General features: G+C 37.1%; 12 protein-coding genes across 12 annotated transcripts; 7 read left to right on the top strand and 5 right to left on the bottom strand.

The window, feature by feature from the left end:
- Positions 1 to 148: 148 nt before the first annotated feature.
- On the top strand, positions 149 to 1,012 carry PRCAT00004964001 (uncharacterized protein; the record flags this gene model as incomplete). The annotated part of the gene is made up of 1 exon (XM_062954999.1): positions 149 to 1,012. One exon carries the CDS (start codon positions 149 to 151, stop codon positions 1,010 to 1,012), a length of 864 nt encoding a protein of 287 aa, XP_062811646.1.
- A 1,719-nt stretch (positions 1,013 to 2,731) lies between these two features.
- On the top strand, positions 2,732 to 5,458 carry REG1 (protein phosphatase regulator; the record flags this gene model as incomplete). The annotated part of the gene is made up of 1 exon (XM_062954997.1): positions 2,732 to 5,458. The coding sequence occupies one exon, from the start codon at positions 2,732 to 2,734 to the stop codon at positions 5,456 to 5,458; it is 2,727 nt and encodes a 908-aa protein (XP_062811645.1).
- A 353-nt stretch (positions 5,459 to 5,811) lies between these two features.
- Positions 5,812 to 6,783, top strand: PRCAT00004962001 (uncharacterized protein; the record flags this gene model as incomplete). Its single annotated transcript, XM_062954996.1, has 1 exon — positions 5,812 to 6,783. The coding sequence occupies one exon, from the start codon at positions 5,812 to 5,814 to the stop codon at positions 6,781 to 6,783; it is 972 nt and encodes a 323-aa protein (XP_062811644.1).
- Positions 6,784 to 6,951: 168 nt separating this feature from the next.
- On the bottom strand, positions 6,952 to 7,143 carry COX17 (copper metallochaperone; the record flags this gene model as incomplete). The annotated part of the gene is made up of 1 exon (XM_062954995.1): positions 6,952 to 7,143. The coding sequence occupies one exon, from the start codon at positions 7,141 to 7,143 to the stop codon at positions 6,952 to 6,954; it is 192 nt and encodes a 63-aa protein (XP_062811643.1).
- Positions 7,144 to 7,404: 261 nt separating this feature from the next.
- On the top strand, positions 7,405 to 11,082 carry PRCAT00004960001 (uncharacterized protein; the record flags this gene model as incomplete). Its single annotated transcript, XM_062954994.1, has 1 exon — positions 7,405 to 11,082. One exon carries the CDS (start codon positions 7,405 to 7,407, stop codon positions 11,080 to 11,082), a length of 3,678 nt encoding a protein of 1,225 aa, XP_062811642.1.
- A 112-nt stretch (positions 11,083 to 11,194) lies between these two features.
- Positions 11,195 to 12,397, bottom strand: PRCAT00004959001 (S-methyl-5-thioribose-1-phosphate isomerase; the record flags this gene model as incomplete). The annotated part of the gene is made up of 1 exon (XM_062954993.1): positions 11,195 to 12,397. One exon carries the CDS (start codon positions 12,395 to 12,397, stop codon positions 11,195 to 11,197), a length of 1,203 nt encoding a protein of 400 aa, XP_062811641.1.
- Positions 12,398 to 12,555: 158 nt separating this feature from the next.
- On the bottom strand, positions 12,556 to 13,902 carry PEX12 (ubiquitin-protein ligase peroxin 12; the record flags this gene model as incomplete). Its single annotated transcript, XM_062954992.1, has 1 exon — positions 12,556 to 13,902. One exon carries the CDS (start codon positions 13,900 to 13,902, stop codon positions 12,556 to 12,558), a length of 1,347 nt encoding a protein of 448 aa, XP_062811640.1.
- Positions 13,903 to 14,186: 284 nt separating this feature from the next.
- PRCAT00004957001 (uncharacterized protein) lies at positions 14,187 to 14,687 on the top strand (the record flags this gene model as incomplete). Its single annotated transcript, XM_062954991.1, has 1 exon — positions 14,187 to 14,687. One exon carries the CDS (start codon positions 14,187 to 14,189, stop codon positions 14,685 to 14,687), a length of 501 nt encoding a protein of 166 aa, XP_062811639.1.
- Positions 14,688 to 14,780: 93 nt separating this feature from the next.
- On the bottom strand, positions 14,781 to 16,878 carry NOT3 (CCR4-NOT core subunit; the record flags this gene model as incomplete). The annotated part of the gene is made up of 2 exons (XM_062954990.1): positions 14,781 to 16,749; positions 16,856 to 16,878. 2 exons carry the CDS (start codon positions 16,876 to 16,878, stop codon positions 14,781 to 14,783), a joined length of 1,992 nt encoding a protein of 663 aa, XP_062811638.1.
- A 251-nt stretch (positions 16,879 to 17,129) lies between these two features.
- KAR2 (Hsp70 family ATPase) lies at positions 17,130 to 19,124 on the bottom strand (the record flags this gene model as incomplete). Its single annotated transcript, XM_062954989.1, has 1 exon — positions 17,130 to 19,124. One exon carries the CDS (start codon positions 19,122 to 19,124, stop codon positions 17,130 to 17,132), a length of 1,995 nt encoding a protein of 664 aa, XP_062811637.1.
- Positions 19,125 to 19,756: 632 nt separating this feature from the next.
- Positions 19,757 to 20,995, top strand: BCY1 (cAMP-dependent protein kinase regulatory subunit; the record flags this gene model as incomplete). Its single annotated transcript, XM_062954988.1, has 1 exon — positions 19,757 to 20,995. One exon carries the CDS (start codon positions 19,757 to 19,759, stop codon positions 20,993 to 20,995), a length of 1,239 nt encoding a protein of 412 aa, XP_062811636.1.
- Positions 20,996 to 21,112: 117 nt separating this feature from the next.
- On the top strand, positions 21,113 to 21,514 carry ERG28 (Erg28p; the record flags this gene model as incomplete). Its single annotated transcript, XM_062954986.1, has 1 exon — positions 21,113 to 21,514. The coding sequence occupies one exon, from the start codon at positions 21,113 to 21,115 to the stop codon at positions 21,512 to 21,514; it is 402 nt and encodes a 133-aa protein (XP_062811635.1).
- Between the last annotated feature and the right edge of the window lie 734 nt (positions 21,515 to 22,248).

Raw genomic sequence — 22,248 nt, 5'->3', positions numbered from 1 at the left:
ATAGTATATATGTCTAAATAAAAAAAATTGCACTGAGCCGCACGAACATCGTAACTCATCGGAGACATCGCGACATTTTAGAAGTGTGGATCCTTGCGATCATATCAATTACCAAATAACAATATCATAAGTTAAATAGAAGTACGTTATGGTCGAAGACATCTACTTACACTCATCTGTTCTCTTGAACATTGCATGTGATATTTCAAGAGGTCCTAGTGCCCAATTTGGTGTGTTTCTAGGGACAATAAACTCAAATAAAGTAATTGTTGAGAATTCTTTTGATATCATATTGAGAGACCAAGTATATATCAACGAGGAATTTTTTCTCAGAAGATTAGAGCAATACAATACTATTTCCTCAGAGTTGGAAATGGTTGGTGTTTACCACCTAACGAATAACCTTGATCATAATCCTTTGACAGAATCAATTGTTGAACAAGTAAGCAGATTACATAACATACCACACATGACGTACACTCTCATTGACGGACCTAAACTTCAGCGTGGTGAAGAATTGAGGGAGAAGGCGATCTTCCGCACATATATGAATAAGAAGATTGTGCCCACATTTATTATTTTGAGTAGCACGGAATCTATTGCGACTTTAACTGCGTACAAACATTCGAACTACCTGAAACAGGATGCGAGGGTAATGAGGAGAGATGCGTCAGAAACAGTCCTAGATCTACAGAAAAAATTGCAAAGAATTATAGAGCATTTAGAGAAATCCAATGCTTCTGAGCTGGTAGATCATTATGTCCTCAACAAAGTGATAAACCGACTTGCCAATAAAGTTACAGCTTTTAAAAGTCAACAAGCAAAGGGAAATGGTAACTACGAATTACAAACATCTCGCTTAGGTATATTAACCGAGCAACTCACTGTCTTGGAGGAGCTAAAAACCAAGATTGATCTTTCAATTCTCCGACACGTTGTTGGACCAAACAGCCAGTCTGGTTTCAACCATTCTCAATATAATGTAGGTGGTCCCTATCCTTCGAGGAGCTAGCTGCAAACTAGTAAGGGTATTGCGATAATACTGGAGTAGAACTCTCAGCAAAATCTTGTAGATAAGAAATAATATACACATATCGAGACTGCAAAGAGAAGCGAAAAAAAAAATTATAAGAAATGATGACTCCGACGTGGTTCGAACACGTGCATCTTTACGATAACAGAACTTGAGTCTGCCGCCTTAACCACTCGGCCACAGAGCCTGTTTCTTATCATCATTAAAGTCATGCAACTATATTCTTTATGAGAAGTCGATTACACCTGAAGTAAGTATTCAGTAAGAATTAAATAAATATACATCTTTTAAGCGACTATTTAGAGCTCTCTCACACCTCATGATTTTGAAAGATGTTTGTTCTTTAAGCCATACAACAATAAGATTCAAACTAATATTACCAGTACTGATAATGCTTTTGTAGATATTGGATTTTGTAACAGTTATTACTTGATCTATTTGCAGAGTTTCGGCAATCAAAGCGGGAATCCGCTTATAAGTAATTTTTCACACAGCATTGGGATCTAGACATTAGTACCCGCACTATGCCTAATAGTGAAGTATTGATTAGAGTTGCCTAAATTCCTCCGAAAATTTTATTGAAGCTCAAGACTCTCTGAACTACTACATCTGATATAATCTTACTGCTTGATTTGAAAAAATAAAATAGGTTCAATAAGCGTACGGAATGAATCGTATCTACTAATGTGAACACTTAGATTCGCATATTCAATAGAACTAAATACCTTCATTCCCTTAATTCTTCATATGAAATTAAGCAAGAGTATTACTAAAGCTTACAATCCGAATCATGCCGCGATAATTTATGTTCAATTGAATGGAATATAATTTTAAGCTCCCTTTGAAAATCACTAATCACAGAGTGCACAATCACTGGTTGAAGACATGAAAGGGCTCGCTCGCACATTAATTTCCTAAATCTGGTTTTACTGACAGGCATCCTGTAGGCAACTGCCATGTTTTTCCGAACGGAGCACGGCTTAGAGACGGAAATACTAGGAATCTACAGTATAACTACGGTTTTCAGCAAAAATCGCAGGCGAGAAACGGGTTACAAATTACTCAGAAATCATGAAAACCACAGAATATGACTACTACTTCCATATTACAGTGAGTTGAACATGATTAATTCTTTAAAAATTGAACTCCTTTGTTCAGTTGCTATAGTTTCTTTTCGCTAAAATCGCAACGTTTCTTCTCTTTTTTAACTAAACCTTAGCTTGTATGACAGCCGGATGGTCACCTGCTTTTTAATACAAAAAGAAACATGCAGTCTAGTAGACACGCCCAAAACATAAATTATACCATGATGTTAGGCATTAAATTAAAGGAATACCGATCATCCTAAGTGTAGAATGCTGTAGATCCCAGTAATTGGATATTGTCTTAATCACAACTGACCTGCTTGATAGCGGAATTTATTGCTTGTTGCTTGAACGTATCAAGAAACCTCAGGCCGGTATATAATCAAAGTCACACAAAATCCAACCGTAACCTTCTCAAAGGTTTTTTTCCCCATAAAACACTAGTATTTCTTAAAGCTATTAGGTGGTCATCCAACGACGTTCTATTAAGTACCCCTAAACGATATAATCGATTTCTCAAGTTAATAAAGTGGCGATCAGGAAGATAGGCGAATTCGAAAGAAGTAAATAGCTTCCCAAATAAACAGCGAACGATTCCAACTGTTACGACACTATGGCATCGAAGGTTAACTCTGGGGAGGTATTCAGCGGAGGAGCAACAACTTCTCAACATGTGGACGCCGAAAATGATGACCATTTTGAAAATACTACATTTAAGTTAAAAAGAACAAGGTCCTTGGGATTATTGGACGGCTTTATAGATACAAAGGGTGAGAAGGAGAAACAAGGTCAGAGCACGGACGAGAATGTGCCACCACAAAAAACAGATGGATCAGAATCAAAAGAGTCTGAAATCGATGATAAGAAACTGGTGGAAGAAAATGATGGTACTAGTGCTAATGATTCAAGTGGCGATGGAAATACAGGAGTTGCTCCCACTTCAATTTTAATGAAAAGTCCTGAGGCATTACCTCATGATGATACAGATATCATGAACGAACCATCGAGGCACGTGGATTATCTTTCACATAAGTGGGACATGTCTGATATTTCCAAGTCTTGGAGGTATGTTATCCAGAAGAGAAAGGATGTAGCTAATTCTGCTAGATTGGAAAATGCTAGTTGGCGAACGTGGGCTCAAAGAAGGTCAAACTTGAAAACTATTAGCCCTGAAGTCGTCAACTGGTCGAAAGATAACGACGTTACTTGGCTCTATGGGCCTATATTAAAAGATGAAGGCAATTTAGAAATCGATGAGGATGACAACAAAAGGGCTACTACAGCTACCAGTGCAGTGGCTGGTGATATCTCAATTCCTAAGAAAAAATCAAACGGTCCAAAACCTATATTAAAAAGAAGGACTGTCCAAGATATGATGATAAGCCATTCAGATCTCTTGAAATTACAACTCGCCACAAATAGGGTCCATCAAGATCAGGAGCAGGCGAGGATACAACATGAGCAGCAATATTCACACAGAAGGCAAAATTCAGACGAGCCACCGGAATTTGATGATTATGATGCTATCTCTGCTAAATTGAATTCTCAATATAAGACAAGGGGTGATGGTAGCTATAAAGATTTAAGAGAAGCACAATCAAGTATTCCAAAGTATTCACTAACATCATCATCATCTGGAAACAGCCTGGAACAGCTGAGACAAAGTCCTCTGGTAGATTCGAAACAGGAAATTGATAAGCAGGTAGAGAAATCGAAAGAGAAACGTCACATTCACTTTAATGATGAAGTTCAACAATGTATTGCTGTTGACACATATTCAGATGAGGACTCTTCTTATGACGAAGAGGATGATGATAATTATTACTATGACGACGATGATTATGATGAAGAGGAAGGTTATATATACGACGCTCCAGATGATTCCAGCTTGACTACGGGCGACAATCAGTCTACCAACTCAGAAGAATCTGATTCTGAAGATGAAGGTGGGTTTTTCCTTAAGGTTAAGTCACCAACTGCCGCATCAGCACCAGGTCTAACCTTGCACGAAAACCGTGATAGCCCTACCAATAATGACAATACTGAGGATACCGACACCATTTCTACCGATACTTCGAAGCTGTACAGAACTATCCATCTACTTCCTTCAACTACAATAAATTATGGGTCTTCTGATGACGAGAGTAGTATCGATGGTGTTTATTCGGGAATGGCACATAACTTCAACAATAATAGCAATAAGGGCTATGATTATTATTATGACTATAATACTGTGTATACAGTCGATCCGAATCATGCTATTTATGGAAATAACTCAGATAACGGACATAAAGAGCCAGATGTTATTGACGTCCCAAAGGACATCGCCTTAGGATCAAACTTCGATTATGAAATAATTGAGAATGATGATTTCAAGAAGGATGATGCTAAGATGCCAATTATTAATCCTTCGGTGATCAAGAATAATAATCCAAATTACCAAGGTCAGCAACAAGTGTCAGATACCACTGATAATAAGAGCGAGAATCAAGAAAAGCTATCAATTTCTTCATTGGAGAATTCGGCATCCGTTGGTGGACAAAAGCAAAAGTCTTCGCCTTTTGAGTTGAGCGATTCAGAGAATGAGTCAAGCGAAGACTCTGACGATGGTTTGTCAATTGGAACTCGTAGCTCTAGTCAGTCCTTGGCTCACCTGGTCTTTGGACAAACCATGACACCTGGTAGTGTTGAGGAAAGACATTATCCGGAGAGTTTCGAAAGTCGGGAGCCAATAGAATCTCATATTTCCAAATTAAATCCACGTCATTCATCAACTGCAATCTCAAAACAATCGACATCCTCGAGTTCGTTATCACAGCAGTTTTTTGGTGGCATGACGAAGAAATCAGGGTCTTCCAGCTCTTTGGCTGATGCATTCTTGGGAGTATCTGACTCAAACAAGGGAGAAGATCATACGACGACTAGTTCATTGGCGTCATCTGATGACTCGCGCCTGCCCCCTTCTTCAAGTACGCATAATAAGGCTTCACCTTTGCCACCCCAAACCTCAGTTGCTACGGCATTCCGAGGCACCTCCCCGGCTGCATCCTCCTCTTCAGTTACGTCTGCGGTTCCAATTCAAAAACAGAAAAGTGGCTTTAACTTGCGATCAGATTCTGATGAAGAGACTTCTGATCTGGATACGGATGAACACCGCGATCTTAAGAGTAAGACGTTGAGCTACGCTTCGTTATCAGAAGTTGCGGATAGAAATGGCATTAGAAGTCCTACTCCTACAGAAATTCATGACGACAATACAAACTATTCTCCTAGCTCTATTATGGGCCAAGCAAAGGGCTTAGCGAATCATTTTCTAGGAAACTGGAAAAACAATGAGTAGTGTTTCCTTTTATACTCTACGTTGAGAATCAGTATCTTTCTATTTTTAAATTGTACGATAGTCAAAGATAAATCAGTAAACGATGCATTCATTTCTATAAATATTTTATCAAAAATTAATAAATTTTATCATTAAGGATTCCTTGCAGTCATACTATGCTCCTTAAATTGTATTCATCTCATCTTTTAAGATAGGTGATAGCTGTTTAAAATTGAACTGGTTTGTGGACCTGTATATGTGGACTACTCTCGAACGTTTTTCCACATTGAGTGCTATCTAGATTACGACTATTTTGCTTTAAAACAAATGAACAAAACCTCAACGTAATAGCACCATAATCTAGCTTTAAGGGGATGCTAGAATATATAAAGACTCTAGTCTTAAATATAATAGTCGCTTCCCTTTCGTTACCGATAAGTTTTGCAACAGAGAGCAAGAGAAAGGAGACTAATGGAGATGATGGCAAATGTGAGCTCGTGGGTACGTTCTCTTTATTAACGCAGGCGTTATTGGGCCTTTTATGCCTTTCATCCTTAATAGTGAAAAGATATTATGAATATCCATTGAGAAGAACTTGGCCTGTATGGCTATTTGATGTATTGAAGCAAGTCATAGGTGCATTTGGGGTACACGTTTTTAACATCTTTTTGTCCATAGTAAAAACAAGAAAGGACGACAGCTATTCAGTAATACGAGGATACAATGGATTAGATAATTCTGATGATAACTCGGAAGGTGATCCTTGTGATTGGTATTTTTTGAACATTGTATTCGATTGTACTATAGGTGTTTACATTTTATATCTTGTTTTCAAAGCTGCCAACCAAATATGTAAAAAGATGTTTCATATGACTCAGATAGAGTCGGGGATATATGGTGACGATCCTCGGAAACCCTCATATAGAGCTTTTTTCAAGCAATTGGCAGTATACTTTTTATGTCTTATGGTTACGAAGCTTATCATATATGGACTTGTCGAGTGTTTCGAGTCACAATTGTTGTGGTTTACCAGTCACTTTCTACTCGTATGGCTAGATGAGTATCCTGACGAGTTTGAAATATTTATAGTCATGTTTGTGGTTCCTGTCCTTATGAACTGTCTTCAACTAGTTCTTATTGATAATTTCATTCAAAATCAAGTCCTTGCGAAGGCTAACGAGCGTGTACACTTTGACTACGATACAAGTCCGAGTCAAAGTAATGCTGCAAGAGAGGTGCGAGGTTTGTTGAATAGGAGCATTCCAAAAAAGAATGTTAACGGAACCAAAAAACTGTATAACGAAGAGGATTCTCTGTGCACATATGGAACTATAGACAATGTTTAGATTATCTAAATAAATGCATAATTCTTTTAATAGCTTACATCTATTTCGATTGATTATTTACATATTTACAGACAAAAAGATTCAACTTTTGTAGCTTTTGGTTAAGAAACATCCACTTCCCAATAATTTTTTCTAACTAGATCGAATAATAGCCGGAGTTGCAGAAGACTAATTAGTCTCAAAACCATATCCCTTCATGCAAGCTTTATACAGTTGTATTAATTCGTTGCATTTACCACTCTCTTGACCATTGAACAATAAGCATTCATCTCTCAGTTTCTTCTCTGTTAAACAAACACAACATGGCTTCGGCTTTGAATCATTACCTTTCGTTATGTTTTCTTGCTTATTCTGCGACATATCACACTACCAAAACAAGTCAAATCTAATATGGATCACAAGAAAAGAAGAACCTTTCACTGTTGAAGGTTTTTAGTAATCAAAGCGAAATGTCGGGTATTTAAAATATTGCGATATTTTTATTATAAACGACATTAATGATATCGAAGTAGTCTACAACTTCTACAGTTGAGCATACTGCCAATTGATTGAATTGTTAAAAGTATCTCGTAATCTCCTGGCAGAGTATCTTAATCTCAGATTATAGGCTGCCTAGGAAAGATGTCCGAGGGATCATCAATAACGAATTCACCGCAAATTCGGAATTCGTTCACATCAAACAGGTTATCAACAGATGGGACAATCAACTTGAATGATGACTTGGCTGTAGAGTCCGAATACTCATCAAGTTCGTTTTTATCCCACCAAGGTAAGAGCACTCATAAGAGATCAGGATCTGCTATATCATTCAGAACTAGCGTTGATGCGGACAGCAGCTTTCTGTCGTCAGCCTATTTCCCCATATTTAATCAAAGCAACCAAGAAGAAAAACAAGGGATCCCAAAGGATGAATTTTCTCCTTTGGGCCCTAACTCTATTTACGAATTAACATTTGCATCAGACTTGGCTAGGTCTAGAAGGAGTAGAACTCCAAAAACATCTGTCACAATTAATGGGGGACTAACAAGTGTTCACAACTTGATAGCGCCAAGTAAGCTGGACATCCCTCAAGTTCAGTTGCTGAAATTGACAAAGAAAGTAAAAAATGAAGATTTGGAATCTCATTTATATCGTGAAGTGGCCCAAGAATATAAAAAATTCGAACTGAGTTATAAACAACTTACCGAAGATACACTTCAAAAGCTTGCTCAACAAGACAGCAGCTTCAAACGTGAAATTGATGGATTTTCGTCCTCATCTTTATCTAGTTTGCACGATAATCGTGATGTCGACGTCCTTGACATGTCTGCCATACCTGAAGTGTTTCGGAATGATGATTTTAGATTGGATGACCCAAGAGTTTTTAAACAAGTGATTGAAGGATGTGAATTGCTACCAGGGAACTCTAAAAATGATGAGGAGACTACAATGTTTCTAAACAATACGGATATCCAGGAAAAGCTATCTCAATACTTAGTCATTGTTGAAATTAATCTTGTAAAAGCAATCGAAAACTCATCAGAGGAATTTTTCAGTACTATAGGTGATATAGAAGAAGTCCAGAAACAGTCTAAATCATGCATTGACCAATTCAATATTGTTTCCCAAAGATTAGAGCAATTACAAGATATGAAATCTAAAAAAGGATTAGCCATCCTAAAAAAGTTGAATGAAAGAAAAAAAGCAGAACAGCTCGAATCTTCGTTGATGCAAATACAGTATATTACTACATTGTTTGAATTAGCTAAGAAATCTTTCGCTAATAAGAATTTTTCGAGGTGCCTTAATGAAATTGTCATGGTCGAAAATTTAATCGTCGGTGTTGATTATAATCAATTACTAGACGAAGAGACAAGGAAATGCTATCCTAAATTTAAATTACCAATAATCGATATTTCGGCACTCCCAGCATTAGTTCATATGAGAAATGATTTAGAGAATCTAAAGTCTGAGACTGCGAAAGGTTATGTCAGTGACTTTGCTGATCTTCTCTTAGATGACCTACGTTCACATTACAAAAATGTACCCATACAAGATACTATGAACCGAATCTATGTGGCAGCTTCTAAAAATCGTAATAAGAATGCGGAAATTTTAAACATGTCTTATAAAATTATGGATGCTAATACGAAAGAAAAACTTAATCATTTCGTTGAAAATTTAGCTAAATCGGGACACCTAATATCAGCATACTCGAGTTACCAAGACAAAATCATTATAGAAATCAAAAATATAATCAAAGAAAAGTTACCTGAGACAGGAAGAGCCCTGGTAGATTCCTCAAGCGCTCCATCGAGGTCATCCTCAGTTCCTCCAGAAACGAATAGTGGCCAAAATCATGTTTCTACAAGTAATTCGCTATCATTTACAATTCGGTCTTTAACTCCAAATGAGTTCGAGGAAATGCTCCGGAGCATCTATGCCAGCTTATCGGAATGTTTACGCCATCTTACTATACAGCAAAAGGTTTTGCTTGATTTCGCCCTTAAAGTTATTCCACCGGCTCAGTCGCAACAAGTAGATGTCATGTCCTTAGATATAACTGTCGCCATTAATAAAGCAATAGAACTAACTCAAATCAGACTCACAAAAGTTATAAATGTCCGACTGGAGCAAATTGCTGACCTAAACTTTGAATACTATTCCAGATTTTATTCGTTATCGTCAGCATACCTATATGAATGCGAAATGATCAATCCTGGCTACGTTGCAAGTGGAGGTGGTAATTCTTTAAACGAATGGATGAAGCATCATGTTAACTATTTCGTTCATAGGTTTCATCTGAATTCATTGAAATCGATAGCTACTTATTGTGACAAAGAAACTTGGGAAAAAGTCACCGATTTGAAAGCTTTAAGTACCGATCAAAATATAATTGACGAAATCAGTAGCTACTCAGAGTTTATACAAAGTAAAGGGGCCCATGGAGATTCCTGTGATAACTGGCTCAAATCGTGTGACTTGTACAAAGAAAACGATGAGAGTGCTGTTCCCGAGAGCGAAGTGATCACAAAAAATAGAAATGGTAAGATAACTGTTGAAAATGAGTCCTTTATAATCCCTTCGTTAGTGTCAAAGTCTTTAATTCAGATGAAGCAATACTTATCTATCGGAAAATTGTTCCCAAACACTTTATCTTTAATTGAGCATAATATATTGTCTTTTTATAAGCTTATGAACTCAAAAACAGCTCAAGCAGTTTTGAATGCAGGTGCAACTAGAACGGCAGGATTAGAACATATAAAGACGAGGCATTTGGCACTCTGCATCCAGTTTATCGACCTCAATATCGTTATTTTGGGGATTACTGAAAATATTTTTAAGCAGTCGCGCTCAGCATCTCCTCCGATTCAAGGTAAGGAGCCATTAACCTTTGAACGTATCATCGGTTATTATAAGGACCATGACAATGAGCTCACTTCAAAATTAGTCTCAATAATGTATGATCGTACTGTGGGTCATTGTAATGCAATTAGTTCAATTGACTGGTCACAACCACTTAAGAGCTCTCAGCAATGTCATCCTTATATGGATGTTTTGGTAAAAGAAACCACCACTGTAACCAAGGTTTTATCAAGGTATTTGCCAGAGCTTAAGTGTGCCATGATTTTACTGAAAATATTCGACAACTATAAGAAATTGTTGGTAGAATGCTTTTGTACTAAATTACCCCAGTTCAAAGATTTCAACGAAAAGCATTCTGTTTTGAAAGATATTGATTATTTTAGGGTTAAGCTTTGTGAATTGCCTGGCTACGGAAATTCTGGCCAAGTGATATGGGAGAACGTGAATTCTTTGCCAACATTTGAAGATACTAAGATGGAAGAAATCATGAGAAATAACATTGAAGGTGAAAGAAAAAAGAAGATTGAACAGGAGAAATTAGAACAAGAAGATCATGATATGAAGTCCAGCCAAGATGTCATGTCAGATCATGAACCAAAAAGCTTATCTCCAAAAGCCAGGCCGAATGATCAATCACAAGCGGACAAAAACGAGTCATTAGAATCAAGTGACTTAAAAGTCGACGAAAAAGAAACCTCAAGCTTAATAAAAGATAAGGATGAGAAAGAGCTAGAAGCTTTGACGGCAAATAGCTTAAAAGAAGAGGACAAAGATTCATCGACCTTAGACGAAGATGATGAGGAAACTGGCAAGTCTCAGGAGTTGAAGAAAGACAATTCTGAAAGCATTGATAAGGGAAAAGAAAGTGATACTCCAGCAAACACGTCCGAACCTGATCCCGAAAGCTTATCTGAACCCGAAAGGATACCTAAACCTGACAGCTCAAAAACCTGAGCATGGTAAAAGAGCTGATTTTGGCGTGTGTCTTCTTCGAGTTAGTCAAGCGTTGTTGTATATATTTAGTTTAGCTATATCTTCGATATCTATTTTACATAATAAATACAGTTCAGAACTTGAATTCGCTCTTGGACTCGCTCAATTTGTATATCACGTTCTCAGTTATAATGCTGTGAATCAAATTATGAGGTGTAATGTCAAAAGCTGGATTCCAAACAGAGATATTTGGAGTGGCAATTCCAACTGTAGTTTTCTCTCCTACAGAATCATCTACCAACATAGGGCCACTTAAATTGGTAAGCTCATTAGAGGGTCTCTCTTCTACCTCTATTTGATCTCCACTCTCTGTTTTTAAATCGAGTGTTGTCCTAGGCGCAGCTACAATAAATTTGATGCCGTCATTCTCACTAGCATGACTGTTGAAAAAATCAACAATAGCAGCCAACTGATATGTGCCTATTTTATTCGCTGTGTCTCCATTTTTAACAATTCTATCAGCTCCCACGATTACAAACTTGATGGGGGCTCGCAGGGCTTTCACTTCGGAATTATTGTTGAGGGAGCTTATCAACGATGTTACCATATTGTCGCATATAAGAGTAAATGGGATTTGCTCATATTTTAATTCATAAGTAGTCAACCTTGAACCTTGGTTATAAGGTCGTGTTTCACAAGGATAGACTTTTTCAAGCCAAAATTCTTCACCACTAGTTATTGATAAGCATTCAAAGGTAGATCTGATAATGCCTAAAGCAGTACCATGTCCGGAAGTCGCTAATGAGCCAGTATTACAAATGGTTATAATTGAGAATGGTCCTGTGAAATTTTGTTGCCTCAACGATTCCTTGATAAACTTCACGCCATTCTCTCCTATTTTAATATTGTTCGTAAGGTCATCTTCGAACAATTTCGTCGAATAGGATAAAATTAAATTAAGCACATCCTCGTTTACCAAATCAGTTGGTTCCCTGTCTTGTAATATCAATTGTTTAATCTTTGTACATGAGTTAGACAAGTTCACTGCTGTTGGTCGCGACGTAACCAAGTAGTCAATCCTCTTAATTAGATCATCTACTGTAGTTGATTTATTATCTAATACATTTTTTGCTTCAATGGCCACAGCAAATGACCCAACAATTGCAATAGCGGGTGCTCCCCTTACCTGCATTTTCTTGATAGCATTAAATGCATCATCGATTGATTCGATTGAAATGTAACTCGTTTTATAAGGAATAACCAATTGATCCAAAATTTCCAACTTAATGGAATCCTTGTCAAATCTGATAGCTCGAAGCTTCTCTTTATTATCCATTATTATATTGTAATATACATAATCTTCCATAAAGTACATAAATAGGGCTAAAAAATATAAACGTTTTTTGTTTCACGTGACCAATAGATTAATAAGTGTAATTACTGAATGCTAGGAAATGAAATACCAAATCCCATTGATCTCATTAATAGTACGACTTAAAATATTAATCTCCTTAAGCCTTCAACGTCAAAACTGCCTTTTGCAGCATTCCATTTGCAGCCTAGTAGCTTCTTTCCCGTGATAGGACACCTCCCTCCTTTCGAAATATCTGCATGTTGTTGACCTTCGAAATGCTCACTACCTTTTTCGTTTCGTTCTTCGTATTCACCATCGACGCTCTCGCTATCAGAATCTTCTTCTTTTAATTTGGAGATCCTTTTTGCTACTATTTCATTGGAATTTACGAGATAGTTATGAATGCACGAATAGCAAAAAACATATCCAGTCTCTATGATGGCAGGATTAGTGATTTCTTCTTTGCATAAAGGACAAAGCAATCCAGATTTATAGCACTTTTTATTCATTTTCTTTAGCTTAGCGTATTCCGACAACGTAGAAGGCGGTGGAATTATCGTATCTAGTACATTACCTTGGCCCTTGGAAAGCTGGGAAGCAAAGCTCGAGTTATTCCACCACTCTAAAAACTTAAGAGTGAATATTGCTATTGGGAAGAAAGTCCCTAACAAGTATTTAGAAACCTTCCAGCTCGGCCGAGTGACATTGTTGACCAACAATCGCATTAAATACTCATTCATCGAATCGGGTCTCACTTTGTTTAGTCTTTCTTTACCCGCAGATGGTGCCTTCGGTTCATTTTTGGAGTAATCGTATTGATTTAGTCTCGAATAATCCATCTTCATTAAGTATGTTATAATTGATGGTGACTTAGTTGCTCCACTCAAATACAACAACGTCGTTAGGAAATTGCCAGCTCTTATTATGCTTTGAATTCTGGGCCACCACTCAACAAACTTCTTCTTGAATTCTACGGTAATAAATTCTCTCCTGTTGTTTGGGTCCGACGGAACTAACTGTTTCGTTATATATTTGGGGTACCAAAGCTCATACCAGTAATTAAATTTTTCACTCAAATACGCTGCTCCAGTGATTTCAAATATAGATGCTGCTTTTTGAAGTCGGGTTAGCGATCTTCTCTTTTCAATCAATGAGGGCGTGATTTGCGTCAATCTGTTTTGATTGAACTTTCCACCAGATAAAGGTGTCTGTCTGACTCTCTTAATACCATAAAAATTTTCAGTGAAAGAACCTTGCCAAAACTTTAGAAAGTACCACTCAATAAAACTTCTTAGTAATAGGTTCAATTCATCAAATCTATTGGTGACTTTAAGTAAATATTGGGGGTATCTTGTAGCATAATAAACTAGGACATATCTCAAGGATGGTGAAAGTAGCGCCTCTAATTGCTTCGCTGAAATGAGCTCGAAGAGCGTCGGCCTTTCAGAGTCCAACTGTGATGCATCTAACGAAGAATAGTATTCCATGGTACTAAACTGTCTTCTTTATAACGTCGGTACTTTTTTATGACATAAAAGTTTCAATTATTTGATAGTTCGAACTCCACATCAGAGAAGCTCGGTCCAGTCCAAATGCGATCTATCAGAACTTCACTAATTAGAAGGTATTAAATATATTTCAAAATAATAGATATAAAGCCACTCTCTGAATAATAGTCTGTTTAAAAGAAGCAAATAAATATTTCTACTGAATATCTTGGTCAATTCTTTAAAGCCACGTACTTCATTAGCTCTAAACCAATTTTTGCAGCATGGAACAGTTCGAGAGTGTATCTGAGATAATACATGAATTCCAGGTAAAAGAGACTACGCTTGCAATGTATGGAATAGACTTCAAATTATGGGAGAAGTATGAACCAGTAGCTTATTGCCCTAAAATATATAAAGAAATGCCTGTTCTAACCTCATCAAATGGGGCAGCATTGAAAGAGAACAGACGAAGAAGCATAGTTGAACATTCATCGAGCTCTGACTTTGATATCATAGAAGGCAATTCAACTGGACTCACGCAGTTCATGAGCGATTACGATATTAACGGGGTAGAGTATGTACATAAAGGCGATGGTATGGAGCCTAGAATGTCTTCCCCCAAGGAGATATTAGAATCCGAAAGCAGCGCAGTGGATAATGACAAAAATGACATTTTGACGAGTGATTTTTTCCATGCTTTGTCAATAGGGTCTTCGCCAAGGCAGCAATTCGAGAATTTGAACTCAGAGCCTTTCGAAGATTTGGAATCTGATACCCCATAATGTTACATAATCATTTAAGTACAATGCAATATTATTATGATTATATGAATGAATGTTTTCAGAACAAAAAAGAGAAGGTAATAACTAAAAGGTTCAAATGCTTTTTGCGGGCTCCAACTGACATAAATTATAGGCAAATTTGAATCCATGCTTAACGTAAATCTCCCATAATGTTAAATCAAAAACATTGTAATCACCAAATTCGTATGCCGCACTATCAGTACTGCTATCTATTTGAGTCGGCATTGGAAGCACTTTTATGCAATTAAACCAATGGTAATAATGTTTTACTTCAGGCAATGCTCCATTTTCTCGAACTTTCTTTATAGTCAAAGGATCTTTGAGCTCGACGTTTTTTGCTGCGTAAGGTTTCCAGCTCAACTTGAATAAGCAAGATTCGGCTATAATATTTTCTAAAGGTGACAATCCATAGTAGTACCCATAAAATAAAACCATTGTAAGCTCGTTTACGATAGCTAAGTTTTCACTGTTATTTTGAGATCTCAATATAAGAACTTCATTCACAAATTGATCAAATTGATTACTCGCCCTTATTTTATTCCAATATGATTGTAATTTCAAGAGTTGTAAAGGTAAACGCTGTGATAAATCTCTCGATTGTACGATTTCTGGTAAATATGGTTTTGAAATAGGTGTTGAATAGATGTCATAGGTATGTGTTAATAGCCTGGAATCGCTTGACTTGTTTCTTGTTGACGCCAATGATATTATTAAGTCCTGGATTCCTGGAGGCACTTTAACTAAATTCAAGTCACTGAAGAGCTCCATTTCTGTTTTAGACAAAGGTGAATTTCTCATTACCTCAACATACTTGTGGTTTGCATCTGTCATAGTTGCAATGCCGTTTGAATTTTTTAAAGAAGAGCTTCTTTTAGCTAGCCCATTCGCATAATTTTCATCCTTGACGGGGCTCTCCCTTGCCGGTGTATCTGCCTTCTGTTCTCCGCCATTGAGACTTGATTCAGAACCACTATTAAAGGACGATGATCCAGCGGCCGCAGCAACTGACCATTTTATGCTTCCGACCGGCGTTGGAGGTGCAACGGCTGGCTTTAAAGTTTTGATAATTGCAGGACTGGACTCTACGGAAGTTGGATCAAATTTTGCTTGCGATATGACAGACTTTTGCATATTAGAAGATGTCAGTTTCACTGGAGTTGTATTGGAAATGACGCTAGAAACTTGGTTCACAACTGGTTCATTGTTAGGAGCAACATTTGTTTGAACGCTAATATTATTGGCAGTCGAGTTTGCAGTGTCAGTATTTGTCGTGTTGATCGTTGTATTAATTAGCGTATCGTCTTCATTGTCATCTTCAGATTCCTTGAAATCTAAAGGAATATTAGATACTTCTTTAAACAAATCATCGTAAAACGTATCGTCATCCACGAAGTCAGGCTCTTGATTTGACTCGATATAAAAGTTCAAATCGTCTTGAATAGTCCACACTAATTCGGGATGGATACGTTTCTCCTTTAAAAGCCTTATAATGGAAGAAACTTTTGAAAGATGAAAATTATTCTTCTGATTATAACCTTCTATTTCTTGTTTCCTTTCTTCGGCGGCATAGTTAGTTTTTCTCGATTTCTTTTCGTTTAGTCTTTCGTATTCTTCATCAAGATCCGACATCTGGCCTTTCAATGAATCAACACAAGACTCAAGATATTCTATCGCATCTATTGTTTCTGAAGAGAGACCTCGGAGGTCATCATTTTGTTCTCTGGCCGCCAACATAATTGATTGATTTGAGTATGATTTCATCTTTGAATTCTTCTCCACCTCCTTATATGTCTCCATTGCTTCTTCCACCATCCGACGATGCTCTTGAAGTTTGTTTGGCGCAATTATAGCCTCCATAGACTCATTTGATTGCCAACTCTTGATTTGTTCTCGAAACTTTTGAAGCTTTTTGATCTCCTTCTTTAAATCTCCTTCTAACTTTTCTCTTTGACTATCATTGTTAGAACTCTCATGTCGTGAATAATAGTAATCAAATAAATCTATTCCTTCATTAATTTTTTTGAATATAGCCTCTACTTCTCTGTGTTCTGGTTAGTATGTCTGTTCCAATTATAGTTGAAATGCTTAAAAAACAGCAGAGTCAAACATTATTGAGACCTTCTAGGTTAGGTTCAAATATTACTTACTTCTGTAGCTTTCTATGTGCCATGCTGTATTTATTTTAGGGCTATATTTGCATAAATGTCTAATCAAGATTTATGGCAAGAGGCCTTTTGGAGCTCTGTACTGAAAAAATCGAAGAGAAAAATAAAAAAAAAAGGAGATTCGGTTATTATCACGTGCAACACTGTTTCGATTTATTGTGTTTATGACATTCTTACCTAACTTCAGTATATATATAATATCTAACTATTTAACAGGAATAGGAATAAATGTATCAATTTTAAGAAACTGCTCACTCTAAAGTTCATCATGGTCAAATTCATCATCAGAGTCATCGTCACCGAATTGAGCATCTTCAGCATCTGGACCGGCACCACCGGCGTATAATTTAGCAGTAATTGGGTTAGCAACATCAGATAATTTCTTCTTTTGCTCGTCAAACTCTTCGGCAGTGGCAGTGTTGTAGTTCTCATTAATAAAATCTAAAGTTTCTTGAATAGCATCATCTAAAGTTTCTTTATCATCAGCATCCAATTTACCTCCCAAGCCCTTTTCATCACTGACTTGACTCTTTAACAAAGAAACGAAGTTCTCCAATGAGTTTCTGGATTCGATCTTAGCTTTGATTTCTGAATCTTGTTGAGCGTACTTCTCAGCTTCTTCAACCATTCTATCAATATCTTCCTTAGACAATCTACCCTTATCATTTGTAATAGTGATTGACTCAGATTTACCTGTGCCCTTATCCATGGCTTCAACTTTCAAAATACCATTAGCATCTAAAGAGAAAGTAACTTCAATCTGGGGGACTCCTCTTGGTGAAGGAGGAATTCCAGTCAATTCAAACTTTCCTAATCTATTATTGTCTTTTGCTAAGGCCCTTTCACCTTCGTAAACTTGAATCAAAACTGTTGGCTGATTATCAGCAGCTGTGGAGAAGATTTGAGACTTCTTAGTCGGAATGGCAGTGTTTCTGTTGATCAAAGTGGTCATAACACCACCAGTGGTTTCAATGCCTAGAGTTAAAGGATTGACATCCAATAAGACAATGTCATCTACACCATCTTCACCGGACAAAACACCAGCCTGAACAGCTGCTCCATAAGCTACAGCCTCATCCGGGTTGATACCCTTAGAAGCCTTCTTTCCATCAAAGAAATCTTCTAATAATTGCTGAACTTTTGGAATCCTAGTAGAACCTCCGACTAATACGATGTCATCAATTTCAGATTTCTTTACTCCACCGTCTTTCAAAACTTGTTCAACTGGTTTCAATGTTCTCTTGAATGAGTCAATGTTCAACTCTTCAAACTTGGCTCTTGAAAGAGTTTCTGAGAAATCAATACCATCAACGAATGAATCGATTTCCACTCTAGTTGACATCTGTGATGATAAAGTTCTCTTGGCTTTTTCAGCTTCTCTCTTTAATTTAGAAATTGCCTTTATATTTGAAGAGACATCAATTCCATGTTTCTTCTTGAAGACTTTAGATAAGTACCTTACTATTTTGAAGTCAAAATCTTCACCACCTAAGTGCGTATCACCAGCAGTGGCCAAAACTTCGAAAACACCGCCTTCAATTGACAAAAGAGAAACATCAAATGTACCACCACCTAAGTCATAGACGATGATTTGTTTCTCGCCATCGGTTTTGTCCAAACCATAAGCAATGGCTGCAGCAGTTGGCTCATTGACAATTCTCAAAACATTCAAACCAGCAATGGTACCAGCGTCTTTCGTTGCCTGTCTTTGAGCATCATTGAAGTAAGCTGGCACTGTCACAACAGCATGTGTTACTTTACTACCCAAATATTCTTCGGCTATCGACTTCATCTTACCCAAGATCATCCCTGAAATCTCCTCCGGTGAAAATGTCTTCTTCTCATCGTTGAATTCAACCTGAACTACGGGCTTACCGTCTTTCTTCTCGATATTATAAGGCAAGTGCTTGATTTCTTTTTGCACAACTTTGTCATTGTATTTTAATCCGATCAATCTCTTGATATCGAACACGGTATTCTTAACGTTAGAAGATGCTTGATTCTTGGCGGCATCTCCAATCAACCTTTCTTCCGGCGTGAAAGCAACGTATGATGGTGTAATACGATTTCCCTGGTCATTAGCCAAGATTTCAACTTTTCCATTCTTCATGACACCAACACATGAATAAGTGGTTCCTAAATCAATCCCAATCACTGTTCCATAGCTTTCAGTCTCATTAGTTTCAGCGAAAACACCAATAAATGGCAATAGCGCTACCAAAACGTACAAAAACGCTAACCACGACTTCATATCACCAATAGTTTGTCTGTGCTTACTCGAATTTAATAATATTAAAAAGGTCGCAATCTGACTTTTAGTGTTTATATATAGTGATGAATTGTCGTCGTGTTAATTTTTTTTGGATCGATCATAGAATATTATCGAACGCTGACGTGGCATTTTCTAGAATGAGTGCGAAAGTCTGTGGTTCGAGTCACATGATTACTGGTAGATTAAGTAATGTTGCAAAAGGTAGTGTCGAAATGAGGGGTCCGTCCCCTTGGGAATGTATAAGGGAAGATATATGCATATGCAGTCGCGAGGCTCTCACCTATCCTTAGTTTTCCTTTGTGGGTATGGTGTACATATAGCCGTTGCCCGTAAAAGATCATCCTGTACATACAATCTTGCAGGTTTTAATTTACAGTTTAGAGCTTCTCAATTGAAATCCTTCATCCCCAATTCACTTGTAAGTCGATTAATCATTCAATCATCGAGCATTGGCTTCCTGACGACATTTGACGATAGAAAAGAAGACTTAAATAAATTCATCAGATACCCCAACATTACGAAATCAATTGGTTTCTAAGTTTCTCCGTTTTTTCTGTTGCAACCCTTATCGATTGTCTTCCTTAATACATAGGAAATACTAAAGCATCATAATGTCAGTAAAGGAAGAACTAAATCAGTTGGAAAAGGAATTACTTGCAAAGAATCCGCAGGATGTTTTGCAGTTTTGCGCCAACTATTTTAATCAGAAGTTGGAATCTCAAAGGAAAACTTTGTGGGCACAGCAACCGATGGCCAAGGCTGCCGGTATTGAACTTTTTCCTAAGGTTGAAGATATAAAAACCTCGAGACAACCCAGCTTCAAGTCACCATTCGGTGAGAATGATCCTCACCTGAATCATAATGAAGTGCTGGATAATTTATTCAAGGGTGGATTCGCTGTCAGTAATCGTACAGCTCCGAAGCTCTCACGAGAGGTAGATCCTAATGAACTGTCGTCTCAACCGCAACCCTTATTACAACCTCAATCGAAACAAATTCCAGTTGCATTCAATGCTAATAGAAGAACTTCAGTTTCTGCTGAGGCAATGAATCCCGATAAATTCAAGACTGACAGTTGGAAACCACCTAAGAATGATTTAACACCAAAACAAAGAGATGAGTTAGGTAATTCTTTGTCTTCGAACTTTCTATTTCGCCAACTAGAAGATGATTCTCGAACAACGGTTCTTGAGGCTTTGACCAAAAAGACATTCAAGAAAGATGACCAAATAATTAGACAGGGTGATGAAGGTGACTACTTCTACATAATTGGGTCAGGAACTGTCGATTTCTACGTCAACGGTGCTAAGGTCAATTCTAGTGGAGAAGGTTCTTCTTTTGGTGAATTAGCGTTGATGTATAACTCTCCAAGGGCTGCGACTGCAATAGCATCGTCTGATCAAGTAACATGCTGGGCATTGGACAGGTTGACATTCCGCAGAATTTTATTGGAAGGAACATTTAATAGAAGATTGATGTATGAGGACTTCTTGAAGGATGTCGAAATATTGTCTGGTTTATCTAACCAAGAGAGATCCAAGTTAGCCGACGCTTTAAGTACCGAAATATACCATAAAGGTGACATCATTGTTAAAGAAGGTGAAGAGGGTGAAAACTTTTACTTTATTGAACGTGGTAACTGTAAGGTTTATAAAGAAGGAACTGGTGTTTTGACACATTTACAAAAAGGTGATTATTTTGGTGAAGTTGCGTTATTGAAGGACTTACCAAGACAAGCTACTGTCGAAGCTTTGGATACTGTTGTTGTCGCCACTTTGGATAAGTCTGGTTTTACGAGATTGTTAGGTCCTGCTGTTGATGTTTTGAAATCTAAGGATCCAACGAAATAAAATTTGATTAGCGAAAATTTATAAGAAAGTAATACATATAGTTAAATATTCTCACTATTTTACCCACAGAGTTAGGCGTGGAAATAACTTTTATATACTCACGTAAAACTGTCAAATATGATGTCAATTCTTCCCAAGGGCCCAGGATACCTTCCACATTGGCTATTATTCATTTCAGTCGTATCTATCTTTAATTCAATCCAAACGTATTTATCCAAGGACTTAAAATTAACCCAAAAAGTATACAACAACACCAATGAAGTTACGCCTTTGAGTGCAAGAACATTTGGTACGTGGACAATTTTAAGCTCAATCTTGAGATTCTATGGCGCTTACTACTTAGCGAACCAACAAGTATATGAGCTTGTCTTATGGACTTTTTTTATAGCCGGTGTTCATTTCATCAGCGAGTGGTTATGGTATGGAACTGCTAAGATTGGCAGTGGACTTTTGGGTCCATTGATAGTTAGTTCTGTTTCCATTACGTGGATGGTTTCTCAGAGGGATTTCTATATTTAAGGTAATTCTTAAGGGCAAAATAAAAGGAATTTTATTTAATCGCTTAATTAAGTGGCTTATTTGTCTAGTCAAGAAAACTAGAACTTCGGAATATAGCTATAGAAAACTGCATCTACTCGCTAAGAGTAAAGGTTATTTTTCTAACCTCTTATGAGACAAAAAATTATAAGTATATGAATGCAAGTGAGTAATTGATTCGAAAATCATTCGAACTTTGAAGCATATATGGACTATCCTTAGGTAAATAGAAATGACAATTATTTTTTGTATTCTAAACACCTTTTTGATAAATGTAATAGATTCTCTTCATGCCTGAGAAGTGAGTTCCTATTGCTCTCTAGTGTCCATAAAAAGAGAATAATTAGATCGTGTAGTGTCAAGAGAAGGTTGACTTACTCTTGGAAAAGCAGCGTACTTTGCTTAAGTCTTATTCGTAACTTTCATACATTATTCCTTGCCGATAATATGAGATCTGTTACGTGAGTTCAGTATTGACTCGCAAATCTTACTTCTCATATATATATAGTCCGGTCTTTCGATCTCATTAAAATCTAAAATATTGATTTCTTCGGTTCCCCGATATATCGAGGATGTGATCTAACGGAGTGCCGATTCCTATTTTCCGCGGAGCACAAAAGCTTCTTCCTTTTTAGGAAACTACCTACATCAAGAACAATATTCAATTAGTTGAGCAAGGGTTTGCAACAATTCAGTCAATTTTCCTTCTTAAAGGC

This window comes from Priceomyces carsonii (assembly GCF_900007245.1).
Source record: "Priceomyces carsonii strain CBS4050 genome assembly, scaffold: Debaryomyces_carsonii_scaffold_5, whole genome shotgun sequence".
Taxonomy (NCBI): Eukaryota; Fungi; Ascomycota; class Pichiomycetes; order Serinales; family Debaryomycetaceae; genus Priceomyces; species Priceomyces carsonii.
The sequence above is the reverse complement of the archived record's forward strand: the minus strand, read 5'-3'. Positions and strand labels throughout refer to the sequence as shown.